Genomic DNA, 14,595 nt, shown 5'->3' with positions numbered 1-14,595 from the left:
CACTCTTTCGAAGTAAAAATTTCACTAATAACGTTATATCCAGCTTTAATTTGGACGGAATATATGTTTCTATTAAAAGTTATTTTTCAATAACCTTTTCAAAAACAGTATTCTAAGATAAAATTTGACAAAAAATAAATATTTATCATTCCAAGTTTCCAACCAATTTCTTATCCTTTAAGGAACAAAAAAAGTCTTGAATGACAACTTCCAATTATGCAACGGCCATAACACAATTATGTAATATTGTCTCTTTTTCTTCAACATCAGGTAGCTAAAAGCCTAATTTTCCAAGGCTGGATGAATGGCCTCCACCATGACTGCACTTTTCTTCCTTTTTCTAGTATCCTTTATCTCCCCGTAGACATAGGAAGTGAAACCCCAGATTGAGAGCACAAGAGCCACCGCCTTATCACTGGTGAACGGCTCATGGAAGAAGATGACAGCAAGAACCACCGTCACCGGAAGGAGGACGTCGACGACGATGCCGGTGAGCAGCGCCGACGAGTAGAGAACCACACCTACTCTCCCCAGGAAGAAACACTGCATGACCACAGCGAAGGATATTATCACCATGTAATACTTGGTCTCGCCTAGTCCGTACTCCTTTGCTTCTTTCGAGATGACCTGCATTCCGTTGTAATTTAATGCATATTTTATTAATCAGTTGATTAAGGTAGTTATTAAGTATTTGTACACAGCTCTAATTTGGCTCTTAATTAAGAGCATCCTTGTGGTCAAAATTTTTTTTCATGTGGGAACACAAATCATTAAAGTAAAAAAAAAAATCAACTTTTTACTGTCACCAACAGTTAAAAAAAAATAATAATCATTAGATTCATTAATAAAATATATGATAAAGTATAATAAAACTTAAAAAGTTGACACTCATACATCCAATTAGTTATTAGTATTAAAGGCCATTGAAAACCAAACAGTTTTCAAAAAGTCAACACTCTAATAAAATAAAAAATAAAAAAAAAGTTAAAAAAAAGGTCAACACTCCAATGATTTACTAATTTTGGATGAACAAGATTTACTAAGTCCTATTTTGCTTAAATTGCAGTTGATAATGAGTGAAAACGAAATATTTTTAAAAATATATTTTCTATTTTGAAGCAACCAAATGATCCCTTCTATAGTTTACAGAGAAACTGCTAAGATGCTGAGAGTGATACAGATAAAGTTATGACTTTTGTTATAGGGCTTACAGTATAATGATGAAAGATTGATTGACTTTAACGTCAAACCTTTAAAATAAAAAGAAAAAATCAATCCAAAAAGAAAATAAAAATCAAAAGAAATAAAAACAAGTACGTACATAGTCAAGAGCAAAACGAGGTCATAATTTCTAACATTAATAAACAAATAAATACATCATGAAAAACACATGAAGGAAGTAGTAGATCTGCCTTTGGACGTACTCATCAACGCAAAGTCGTTATGAAGAAAATATTCGTCAATTCAAAACAAAACGTGAGCAAATCATGATAAAATCTAACATGAGAGGCAATCCACCGCAAAAGCTAACTTCTTGTTATAAAGCAGCAAAATAGAGTGAGATAGCTGTAGAGAAAATAAAGAAACAAGACAAATCGAGCTTCTAAACCCTGTTTGGCACAAAGAAAGTTCGATCTTTTGGTATTGGGATCAGTTGAATAAACTTTGTAGCTAGAAAAACTATGAGATAATTAAGATAAGCATCCAATACTGATCTCTTATGAAAGGCGATAACTGGCTCCTCATGCTCCGCCTCCGCAGGGTACGCCGTGCGCAGGAGAGAACCAGCTTAAATTTTGAGGGGGGCAAATGAAATACATGAATAATTAAATATTAAAAAAAATAATGTTATATATTTATATATTACGAAAAGCTTTTTTAAAAAAATTTAACCAAGAAAAATAAAGAAAAAATGTATAATTAAACTGTAATGAAAAGATTGAAAGAAAATATTAGAACTAAATGTATAGAAATATATATATATATTAGCACAAGTTAGGACAAAATAATTTTTTAGGGGGGGGCAAAAATAAATTTTTAGGAGGAGAAACTTTTTTTTTACCCTACTATTAAGCTCCCCCCCCCCCCCCAAAGAAAGATCATAATTTAAATAGGTATTAGCTAAAGGATCTTAATAATAAAAAAGTTTAAAGAGGATCATACCAGTGAATAGTAATCAAGTTTTTGAAGAAAATGCGATTATTGTTTGCATTTTCAAGCAAAATGTGAACACTGATAGCATTTTCTTTGAAATCGCCAAACATATACTGCATTTTCAATGAAATTATGTTTAAGTAATTATTTGTGTCAATCCAAATGTCATGATTGCCTTGCTATTATTGATAAAAAAAGTAGCAACATAATTAGATGTAAAAATATAATAAATCACTTATTTAGTTTGCATTTTTTAAATAATAAAAAATTCTGAATTTTGATTTTTTTTTTTAAATAAAAATTAAACAACTAAATTTTGTATATATTAAATTGAATATAAGTATTGATTTATTATAATTAGTATTATATTTAGATTTATTATATTTTTAACATTTGATTATTTCAAAATATATTTATCATTTATTAATAATATTAATATTATGAATAATATTAATTAATATCCCATTATCATAATTATAAAATATTAAATATTATTAAAATATGAATAAATAATAAATAATATAAAGTATATTAGATATTAATTTAATTACATGCATTATTAATTTAATTTCATATTATATATTATTCATCATATGAAATGTGATATTAATTTAATTTATAATAAATTATATCAATTTCAAAATTAAAATAAATATTATTCAAATATGTCAATTTTAATAATTTATGATTACTCTAAATTATCTCCTTTACAATTATAGAAATGTTCATTACTAATAAAAATTAAAACTATTTCCCTTATTTCAATTTTGTTGAAACTAAATAAAATCAGATAAATGAGAAATATATTTTGAAATGATCAAATGTTCAAAAATATAATAAATCTAATTATAATACTAATTATAATAAATCAATAATTATATTCAGTTTATTACATAAAAAGTTTTAATTGTTTAATTTTCATTTTTAAAAATATTAAAATACAAAAATTTATATTATTCCAAAAAAAATGCAAACTAAACATGTGATTTATTTAATTTTTACATCAAATTATATTGCTACTTTCTTAACCAATAATAGCAATGCAATCATGACATTTGAATTGACACAAATAATCACTTAAATAGAATTCCATTGAAAATGCAATATGTGTTGGAGTTTTCAAGGAAAATACAATCACCATTCATGCTTTCCTTGAAAATACAAACAGTAATCGAAACGTGATTATTGTTCACTGATTTGATCTTTTTAATTTTTTTTTATTATTAAGATCCCTTTGCTAAAACTTTTTTAAATTATGATCATTTTAAAAAATTGCCTTTAATTAAACTTTCAGTGAGGGGGCTGGACCCCACACTGCATTCGCCCTAACTACAAGGTTTTGAGTTTGAGTCTCGTGCATGTTCAGTGTGTGTATGGGTACTGCTCTTAATTTCTCTCTATATATATATAATTTTTTCCTAGATTAAAAAAACTTAATTTGTTAAATTTAATTAAACTATTTATGAAAATTAGATTATAATTTTTTTTCATTGAGAGTAATCGAATTAATCAATCAATAGCAAGCTACCAAACGTTGTTTACTCGTAGTTTTATCGTGTTTCCAGCTCCAATCATTAGAGACGTACTACTTCTGCAATAAATTGTGGGAATAACACATCATTATATTTCAGAATTCGTAAAAGGTTTTTATTAATGTGAGGACGTATTGGATAGCCTGAGAAGCTCATCGTTTTGAAATTTCTTAGCCAGCGGCATGGTGATTTTTTCTAGGTTCTCCCTTTTCTTTACTTTTTTATTCATCGTGCACTCTGAATTTTTCTTTTGGAGATTTTTGAGCTAATTAAGATTTTTTTTGAAAAAAATTAGGTGCAGTGTTCAAATACATACATAATATAGACGTGAGTCTCGAATCAAATACTTCTTAGTTGGAAGTCAAACTCCTAATCAACAAATCAAAAAAAGCTATGTAATTAAGATAAATTCACACACATATTATATTCGTAAACTTTGAATTTTTGACCTTCTAATCAATAGTAAATGCTCCCAACAAAAAAAATCAAAATGAGCTGTTTTTTTGTGATTATGATGAGTAGATCAATTCCGTTATTTATATTATTTGGAATATGTTTTATACGTCATCATGAAATTATCTTGATTGGGCACGAATCTCGAGGCAAAATCAGTTCGGACTTAAAAAATTAAATTTGAGAGCATATGAACTCCGATTTCAGCGAGATTATAGTCAAACTGAGCATCTCGAAAATATGAATCCAATGACACCAAATTCGACCCAATCCGAGCCCAAATGAGTCTGAATCAAGGACCCAAAGCGCTGTTGGAAGCTTCAAACTGCAGTTTGAGTTACCAAACGGTCTTCGATTTTAACGAGCTTATACTCCAATTGAGCGGCTCGATAAGACGAATCCAACGAGCCCAAGATCTCCAAATTCCGACATCATTAAGACCTTCAAATATCCAACGAACGGTGCACGATCGTATGATTCAATATCGGCCGTTCATTCAAACCACTCCCAATTCGCCCATGATCTCACGCCTATTTACGGGCTATGCCACTCTAGAAAAACTATAAATAGAGCCCTCATTCTACACAAAGGGGAGTCAAGTGAAGAGAGAGAAGAAGAAGAGAAGAAGGAGGAGAAGAAAGAAGCTCTTCCTCGACCACCGCCGGAGCTCTTCCTGCCGCCTAAAGACGTCGGAACTCTGCCAGATTTTCGGGAAACGTCGGAAATTTGCAGAACTTTGTAACTTTGTGAGAAGTTGATTGTAAATTGATCGTCTTGATTTGTAAGACAGATCAACCTTTGTAATTCAAACAAATACTAGTGGAATTTTGCAACTGGGCGAGGCCCCGTGATTTTTTCCCTCTTTCGGGTTTTCCACATAAAAACTTTGGTGTTCATTTCTCTTTTCTGCTTGTGTGCTGAATACTCGTACAACGCTAGAACGTGAATTTACAAACTCTACCACCGCGTATATTCTAGCACGCAACAATGCTTTTGTTATGAACCATTCATATATCTTTACCCTTGCATTTGATTGACTAAAAATACCTTTCATATCATTGTAATAGTTTAATGGAGGAGCCATGATTTTTTTATACAAGACATGTAATTTTATTTTATTATTTTAAAAGGTAAAATTATAAACTAATATATGCCGCATATATTATATCTTGATCCAAATAACTCTTAATTGAAAGCTTAGACTCAAAATCAACAAAGTACAAACTAGAATGAGCTCATAAACTTGGCTATTATATCGAAGTCCATAATTCTTCTCCATTTCAAAATTATTTTTGTTTTCATGGTGTTGTAAGTTGTTAATATATGATAGCATATTAAACTTAATAGCATTAAATAGTTAAAATTATATTATTATGTGAATAATAATTAATTGGTCCTCAGTGTGGCAAATTTAATTACCTGGGTTAAAATTTAATCATTATTAAATCATTTAAAATAACTTCTAATTTTGACATGCTTTTGATACATACTCTTAGGAATTGTTTGGGGCGACTTTCTTACTGTTTCTTAAAGCAGCTTTATAGTAAAAAAAAATTAATTTTTTAATAAAAAGTTGTAAGAAAGCCGTCTCAAACGAAGTCAAAATTATTTAAGAAATAATGATTAGAATAAAACGCATTGATTCATGATGACCTGTTGGTCCGTAAATATATGAGTGTCAAAATATTAGCTAGTTTAGTTAGCCAGTTCAATAAATAAATAAAGTTATGATCAAATTTCTTAAATATAAAATTTGTGTTTTAGCACTTTATAATCAGTTGAAATTATTTAATCTTCGTTCTTAAGGCTGAAAAGCTTCTGAAGATGGAGATTGCATTGATCCGTTTGTATAATCTTTTGATTGTGTATTAATCATCCCATGTCTTGAAGAATTCAAAATTCATTTTAGTAAACTTTACTTAATAAATGGAATAATAAAAATATAATTGTTCTAATCAAGAGGTTATTCTCACCTGGAATTCATTGTTGATCAACATCCCCACGGCGCAGAAAGCCGTGGCAAAAAAACCCATGACCACCTGCGTCTCCAACACCATCGTGTAAGTCACTAGCTGCCTCGCCTTCTTGTACATCAACTCCGATAGCGTCGGCAATAGCCCGTCGAGCAGCGCTGCCCCGAGCGTCATGGCGAATCCAAAGTAATAATGCGTCCGATTCTCTCCCTCTGGCCGATTCCCGGCAGAATTTACACCCAGAATCACAGCCCCAACGGTCAGCAAAACCACCGCGTTGATCGAGAACGGAGTGAACCTCTGCTTCACTATAAGGAACGAGAAGAGCGCGGTGAAGCTGAGCTGTGTGGAGAGGAGAAGCGAAGAGATCGAGACGGGGACGTAAGAGAGGCCGTAGGCATAGAAGAGGTTGACGAGGCCGGTGAGAAGGCCGAGGATGGTGCATGAAAGGAGGAGGGGTGGAGTTCTGAGGGAGCAGAGTTTGGGTTTGTTTGAGTTGGAGATTAGGAGAGGAGGGAGGAGGAGAGGAAAGGCAGCAGTTTGGAGGAATGTGGAGAACCATATAAGATGGCCGCCGTGAACGAAGTAGAGGCGGAGGAGAAGTGGCATGCCGCCGCAGCCAATGACGAGGAAGAAGAGGTTGAGGAAGAGGAAGGGTGATAGCCTCTTTTTGCTTGCTGGGCTTTCTTGGTTGATTGAGTTATTATACACCACTTGGGATTCAATAGCCATGGCTGATGGCTTACGGATTTAGAAGAATCTCTTGCTCTTTCTTTCTCTCCTTCTGTTTATCTTTGTTTTGCTAATCCAATACTAATTCCTCTTCGGTTGCGTGTTTGTGGGTTTATAAAGCAAATAGGCTATTTATCGGAGAGATTTGCTTAGGAATGAAATTTTCAATTACCAAATATATTATTATATCGAAAATAAAATTTCAGTAGATCCTACACGGAAGCGAGACTAGTAATTGTAATAGAGATGAAGAATGCAAATTATTTATATAACAATTATTATATATTATTAAATAATATTTAAATTAATTATTTATTTACGATAAAATTATAGTATTGAATATTGATAATATCCTTGTGCATACAACGCTAAAGCCATCAAGATTAAGGATCTTTCAAAGTAGACATCGAACTGATGCCTATATAATTATCACAAAAAAAAAAATAGTTTTTTTTATTATTTATTATGACTTAATATTTTATCTTTAAAAAAGGTGCTCCTGCTCGTGTTGGTCTTGTTGCCCCTATTGATGTTGTTGTTCCTCCGGGCAACACTGGCCTGGATCCTTCACAGACCTCTTTCTTCCAGGTGCTCAACATCCCTACCAAGATTAATAAGGGTATTGTTGAAATTATCACCCCGGTCGAACTGATAAAGAAAGGCGATAAGGTGGGATCCTCAGAGGCTGCCCTCCTTGCTAAGCTGGGGATTAGGCCATTCTCTTATGGCCTTGTTGTCCAGTCTGTGTATGAGGATGGTTCGGTGTTTAGTACCGAAGTGCTCGACCTCACTGAGGATGATCTCTTCGAGAAAATTTCAGCCGGTCTTTCTATGGTCACCTCTCTCTCACTGGCTATCTCGTATCCTACCCTAGCTTGCTGCAGCTCCCCACATGTTCATCAATGCTTACAAAAATGTCCTTGCCGTCGCAATTGCCACTGATTACACGTACCCGCAGGCTGAGAAGGTTAAAGAGTATTTGAAGGATCCCAGTAAATTTGTTGTTTCTGCTGCACCTGCTAAATCCGTTACTCCGGCTGCCTCTACTACTCCGGCGGCTGCAGTGGAAGAGAAGAAGGAAGTGCCTGCTGAGGAATCTGATGATGATATGGGTTTCAGCTTGTTCGACTAAGCTTTGTTGTTGGCCTTCTTCTAGAAATCAAAAATCACTAGTAAGATTTGGAATCATTGTCTTTGGGAGTTTTCATTTTGTCGATACTGTTTTGCAGAACTTTGAGATGTTGAATTTTTTTTGTTAGCAGTTTGGTGATAATATTTTCTTTGAATTGTTATAAAATTATATATATATAATGGTCAGCCCCCCATTTTACATTTCCAAATGTCCAATCTCCTTGAAAAAATGCCAGTAAAGTCTAAAAAATGGGCAGAGAGCCCTGGACTTTTGTTTTTGAGGAAATAAAGCCCTGGAGTCAATCAGCATGTTCAAAAAAAAAAATGATTAGAGAAACACAACAAGCTCCATTTGCCAAAGAACAATGAAATCGCTACTGCGACGTTAGCTAAAAAAGGTATTGAACCATTGTCTTGGTGCTTGTTTGAGTCCTTATATAACTTTCTTAAGTTGACAAACATGATTAAGATGAGTTATCATCTTCTAATTGATGTAGTTGTCACTTATTGACAAATTCAAAAGTTAGAAGAATTCTTATAGTGGAGAACTTAGCTACTGTACTGAACATTTTAAGGTAATTGATGCCGTACTATTGGTAGTTGACTTGCACAAAAAGTCTTGCTTTAAACACTGCAATTGTTCCCATTAAAGTGGTATTTTGTTCTAAATGTCCAACGGCTGCCTAGTATAGGCGTATTAGCAGGAGGTGGAATAAGTTGCCATGTGTCTTGCTTTTGTAATGCAAAGAATTTCTCTACCATAGCTTTCCTCTATTGAGGAAATTTCATAGCCTCAGAGCAATTTGTTGGTTCTGGCTGCATAGAGGAATCAGGATGGATGTGTATGAAGGAGATTTAGTCTTTGTCTCGGTTTAAGAGAGCCGGTTTTAAGGCTGGCTGTCTTTGGATGGAGAAATTATTGTGTGCGGAATCCGACATGTTCGGAGGTGAATGTGGGCATGACACATCACCGAGGCTCAGTGCATCCGGTGACGTGTCGCAACCGGATTCGTCTCCGAATGTATTTGGATTCCGCACACAATAATTTCTCCATTGGACGAGTTGGAAGTGGTGGTTGGGATGAAAGAATTATTATATATTATTAAATAACATTTAAATGAATTATTTATTTATGATAAAATTTTATTATTGATAATATCCCTGTGCATGCAAAAATTGAATCCATCAAGCATGCGGATCTTTCAAAGCAGACATCCAACTGATGCCTATATAATTATCACAAAAAAAATTATTTTTATTTTTTGATTATTTATTTGACTTCATATTTTATCTTAAATTAAAAAAACAAATTATAATGCCAATTTAGCTTTATTTAAATAAAAAATTTTAGAAATAAAATTATATTTTAAATAGCATATATTGACATTTTATTTAAATGAATTAATCTAAACAATTTGATAACCTAAAAAAAAAAAAAATTAAATATGGCTGACAGACCTCTCCCAACTCTGAAGATCAAGTCACTCATATAATCGCCGGCTCCCCATCTTACTTTTTCAAATGTCCAATCTTCTTTAAAAAATGCCAATAAGTCTAAAAAGTGGACAGAAAGCCCTGGACTCAAATCAGCATGTTCAGATAAAATCAGATAAGAGAAGAAACACAAGAAGCTCCATATTGAGTATCGTGAAAAGCAGGGAAGTGATAAAGATAAAAGAAGGAAGAAACATAATATATAGAGGTTTTCTGTATTTCATTATTAACCTTTCACAGAGTGAAGTGGTGTGCTTATATAAGAAATCAAAGGATGGTTTGTTAGGCAGCACATGCTGCCGTTGTTGAAACTTTGCAAACAAAGAGATGCGTCTTTTAATTTATTTTTTTTTTATTTTTAATTTTTGGCGGTTTTAAACATTGTATTATCTTTTTATTTCTTTGAGTGGGACGTGAATTATTTTTGTGTGTGAAAAAAAAAAGTTTTGTTTTGAAATTTTCTTCCATTTTTTTTGTTCTGTTTTTGCTTCCATCATTGGTATCAGAGCCCGATTGGAGAATGACAGCGAGTTCAAGCACCAATAATTTGCAACCTTAGTTGCCCAAGTTCACGGGAAAGAACTACAATCAATAGAGTATTCAAATGCGGGTGTTGTATCAATCTGAAGAGTTGTGGGAGATTGTAGAGAGCAGTTTTTAGGAGCCCGAAGTTGAGAGAGATTTGAATCAAATGCTTCCTCAAGAATTGAAAGAAAATCGGAAGAAAGATCGAAAGGCTCTTTTCTTCATCTATCAAGCGGTAGATGAAATTATTTTTGAGCGGATCTCTAGGGCTAATACCGCGAAGGAGGCTTGGGATACACTGCATGCTTCTTACAAAGGAGATGAGAAGTGAAAATGGTACGTTTACAAACCCTATGAAGCCAATTTGATATGTTGAAGATGAAGGAGTCGGAAAGTGTGGAAGAATATTTCAATCGGATAATTGTCATTGTTAATTAATTGAAGTTGAATGGAGAACTTGTAGAAGATAAAAGGATTATTGAGAAGATTCTATGAAGCTTGACCAGAAAATTTGAAGTCACGGTAGTAGTCATAGAAGAAGCAAAGAACATAGAGAAAATGTCTATTGAATAGTTGCTTGGATCTCTTCAATCACATGAATTAAGAATGAAGCAATTTGATTCGACACCACTTAAGGAAGTCTTCCAAACTCAAGTGGCATTGAGTGGGAATTTCAGAGGTAGTCGTGGAAGAGGTTTTGGTAGAGGAAGAGGCTCTTTTAGTAGAGGAAGAGGCTCTTATGGTACTCGATGAAGAGGCCGTGCTGTTAGAGGAGAATCTACACAAAGTGATGGATGTGAAGTACAAGGTGGAAATCATGGTGATGGAGAAGATGCACGTGGTTGTGGACATGGCTTCAGAGGTATAGGAACAAGAAATCTTGCCAATATCAAATGTGACTTTTGCAAAAGGTACGGGCACACTTATCATTTTTGTTGGAAGAGGCAAGAGAATGAAGAGGAAAATGTAAATATTGTGTAAGAAAAGGAAGTGGAAAAAAGTGAATACACAATGTTTCTTATACATAGTAAGGAGTTTGGTGATTCAGGAGATGTATGATTTATTGATAGTGGTAGTAGTAATCACATGACTGGCAATAGAAGATTGTTTGTTACTTTGGATAACTCAATTCAAAGTGAAGTATGTACGGGAGATGAAAACAAATTATTTGTGGAAGAGAAATGTGACATTTTGGTGCAAACAAGGAAGGGAGAAAATGAGATATCATATATCTTCTATGTTTCAAATCTTAAGCATAATTTGTTTAGTGTTGGGCAACTAAATCAAAAGGGATATGTGTTGACATTTTATTCTGACAATTATATCATTAAAAACAAGCGTGAATTTTTTATAGCCAAGGTGAAGGTGACTCCAAATAAAATGTATCCGATGAAGATGATTTGCAGTTTGAATGGTTGTTTGAAAACTTCCATAGATAATTATTCAAGATTATGGCATTGCAAATTTGGTCACTTGAGTTCCAAGACACTTTCTTATATAAACCAAAAAAATATAGTTGATGGGCTTCCACATATTGAAGTTCAAGACAAGATCTGTGAAGTATGTGTTGCAGGAAAGTAGAGCAGAGCACCATTTTCAGTTGAAAAATCATGGAGAGCCTTGAAGCTTTTTGAGCTTATTCATTCAAATTTATGTGTACTGATGCACACTACTTCTGTTGGAGGTAATTGTTATTTTCTAATATTTATTGATGATTATAGCAGAAAAGTATGAGTATATTTTCTGAAAGAAAAGTCACAAGTATTTAAATACTAAAAAATATTCAAAACACTTGTAGAGAAGGAGAGTGGTCATTTTATTAAGATGTTGTGGAGTTATAGAGGTGGAGAATATGTTAGCCATGAGATGCAAATTTATTTGAAGGAGAATGGGATATGCCACCAGTTAACAACATGATACACACCACAACAAAATGGGATTGTTGAGAGGTTGAATAGAACCATTATGGGATTGGCTATGAGTATGTTGAAGGAGAGGCAAGTGCCCAATTTGCTTTAGGCTGCAACTGTGTCTTGTGCTATATACTTGATGAATAGGGTGACATCAAAAAGCACTCCATCTCAAACCGCTTTTGAAATTTGGAGTGGTCATAAGCCTATTGTTAATCACTTGAGAGTTTTTAGGAGTATTTCTTATGTTCATGTACCTGATCAAAAGAGAAAAAAGTTGAATGAAAAATCTAAGAAGTGTGTGTTTGTAGGACAGCGAAAGGTCCAAAGCCTATAAAATGTATAATCCTACAACGAAGACAATGGTAGTGAGTAGGGATGTGAGATTTGAAGAGAACTTAGCTTAGGATTGATTTGAAAAAGGCAACAAGGAGGATGTTATAGTTATGAAAAATTCAAAAAAAAATTATTAATGATGTAGAGCAACAAAGATCACCACACACTGCAATGAGATTGGGAGAATCATCTGTGTAGTATGGAAATGTGAAGACAATTAAACTTGCAGGAGATACATTGAACACAAATACATAAGATTTGTCTCAATTTGCTTTATATGTAGAGAAGAGTCCTTAACTTTTTAATGAGACAGTATAAATAAGAGATGGATGAGATGCCATGAAAGAGGAGATGTGCTATTGAGAAATGTCACATGGAGTTGGACCTCAATTCCTAAGAATCAAAAACCATTAGGGTCAAGTGGTGTACAAAGTGAAGAGAATGTTGATGGAGGTGTAAACAAATTCAAGCTAGACTTGTAATCAAAGGGACAAGCAGAAGCAAGGATAGATTATGAAGAGGTTTTTGCACCGTTTGCCAGATTTGATACAACCAGATTAATTTCCTCAATTGCAGCTATGAATAGATGGTAGATTCATCAATTAGATGTGAAGTCGGCTTTCTTGAATGATGTTTGGAGTAAGAAGTGTATGTAGATCAGCCTGAAGTTTTATTGTGAAAAGGAAAGAGCATATAGTGACGCCGGAGCTGAGCGATTTATCCAATTAAACTTCAGTCTAGTTTTTATTCTTTGGTAGCGTATATGAGTACATAGAATTAGGCTCTCTTGTTTGTTTGTATACCTTATTATGGTTACCTTTGATCTTAATTAGGAAGCCTTTACTTGTATAGAGAGATAGATTTTTGATATGAATGATTTGAGTATAGTCTCATGTTTCCTAATATCCTAAGATGATTCTTAGGTGGTGGGATCTTTCCTCCAAGAAGTTCTTGGAGCGGGTGTCCGGCAACGTCACCGGGATTTGTACGAGTGGATTCGGTCGCAGCTCCTACCTGGTCCTGGTGTCATTTGGTATCGGCCAATCCCCAAGTGTCTGGAATTGGCGTCATCAGGTCTTCCTTTTCCTGCAGCCATGAATCCGTCCCGGAAGGAGGTCCTGGGCGTGATTTTCGGCCATTCGTGTGGTCTATCCTGTTAAACAGAGTTCCTCCTTCCTTTCTTGCAATTATGACGTTCTCTTCTCCTTCAAGCAGTAAGAACTGCGCTCCAGAAGAAAGGTAGTGTCGTCTTCGCCGGTTGGTTCCATCTGTCATCTCTCCAAATTATTCCTCAAACATCCATAATTAAGTCAAGAATGCAAAAATACGGCAGCTTTTTCACTGCTTAGCTTATTCAATGTCTCTTTGATAGCAACTAACAGAGTTGCTTAGTTCTTAAAGGAGACAACTTCAACCCGACTATAGCATAACAAGATTACCACCAAATTTCTTTGAATTCATTCTTGCTGCTGTCTGGTTTTCAAATCCATCCCAAAGATGAAATCGTCTTCGGGACCACATCCATTCCTTCTTTTTCAACGAGTGTTTGAGGTAAAACCATATGGCTTTCTCTGCCCTTTGATCGAGCTTTATTTTTGGGGAATCGGTTTGAGATTCGTTGTTGAAATTCATCGTCTTTGCCCATTTCATGATGAAGCCAGTGTACGACGAATATGATAAAGACGACCGACGAGGGCATTTAGAGTGATCAAATCTCTTCCACCCACCCACCCTCGATCGAGTTCTGTTCGAAGAATTGAATTCGTATACCCGAAATCATCATCTCTTTGCCGTATCTTTGAGAACCCGTTTATACTGTTACGATGACGACTGTTCTTTGATTTCTTGATGTTGATACGCATTGTCGAATAATGATGATTAAAGAGCAGCCTCATTTAACAGCATCAAAACAACTGGAAGATGCTCCTGCTCAGGGAATGGAAGTTTACAACTGTCTTCTTAGATATACGCTTGTCAACTGTTTCATTTAACACTACATCTTATTGATTGAATAATGTTGCTAGATTACATGAACAATGACACTTGCACATGAGCAAGCTTGGAACACTTAAAGTTTCCATTCGGCAACTGAACTTCGCACGACAGGCAGACATTGCAGCAAAGATGCCATTCCAGAGCTGATGTACCATCATGCAGCATCGAACTCTTCTAGACAGACGCGCGACTGACATCGAGGGAGTATCCAGGTTGTTTAGCCAACCAAAAACCCGCCTCCTTTATGTGGAAAATCGCTTTCCTTATTGGAGCTCTGAAGTTCCTCCTACCCCAGTTTAGTGTATGCGCCGAGCTGCGCTGATTTATCCAATTAAACTTCAGTCTGTTTCTTTTAGCTAT

The 14,595-nt window shown here is 34.4% G+C and overlaps 1 protein-coding gene and 1 pseudogene across 1 annotated transcript; one reads left to right on the top strand and one right to left on the bottom strand.

Moving 5' to 3' along the window:
* Nucleotides 1-282: 282 nt before the first annotated feature.
* Nucleotides 283-6,844, bottom strand: LOC110092666 (purine permease 1-like). Its single transcript, XM_020817315.1, has 2 exons — nucleotides 6,113-6,844; nucleotides 283-627 (listed from the first exon to the last, which is right to left on the bottom strand). The coding sequence occupies exons 1-2, from the start codon at nucleotides 6,842-6,844 to the stop codon at nucleotides 283-285; spliced, it is 1,077 nt and encodes a 358-aa protein (XP_020672974.1).
* A 489-nt stretch (nucleotides 6,845-7,333) lies between these two features.
* Nucleotides 7,334-8,117, top strand: LOC110092667 (annotated as a pseudogene).
* The last annotated feature ends 6,478 nt before the right edge of the window (nucleotides 8,118-14,595 follow it).

Source organism: Dendrobium catenatum, unplaced genomic scaffold (genome assembly GCF_001605985.2).
Source record: "Dendrobium catenatum unplaced genomic scaffold, ASM160598v2 fragScaff_scaffold_996, whole genome shotgun sequence".
NCBI lineage: Eukaryota > Viridiplantae > Streptophyta > Magnoliopsida > Asparagales > Orchidaceae > Dendrobium > Dendrobium catenatum.
Note: the sequence above shows the minus strand (reverse complement) of the source record. Positions and strands in the feature narration are given on the sequence as shown.

Excerpts from the sequence above, each read along its gene's own strand:
- LOC110092666 (XM_020817315.1), bottom strand. The coding sequence starts at position 6,844 with ATGGCTATTGAATCCCAAGTGGTGTATAATAACTCAATCAACCAAGAA. Across the intron at positions 628-6,112 it reads TGATCAACAATGAATTCCAG|GTCATCTCGAAAGAAGCAAA; the intron begins GTGAGAATAACC and ends AACGGAATGCAG.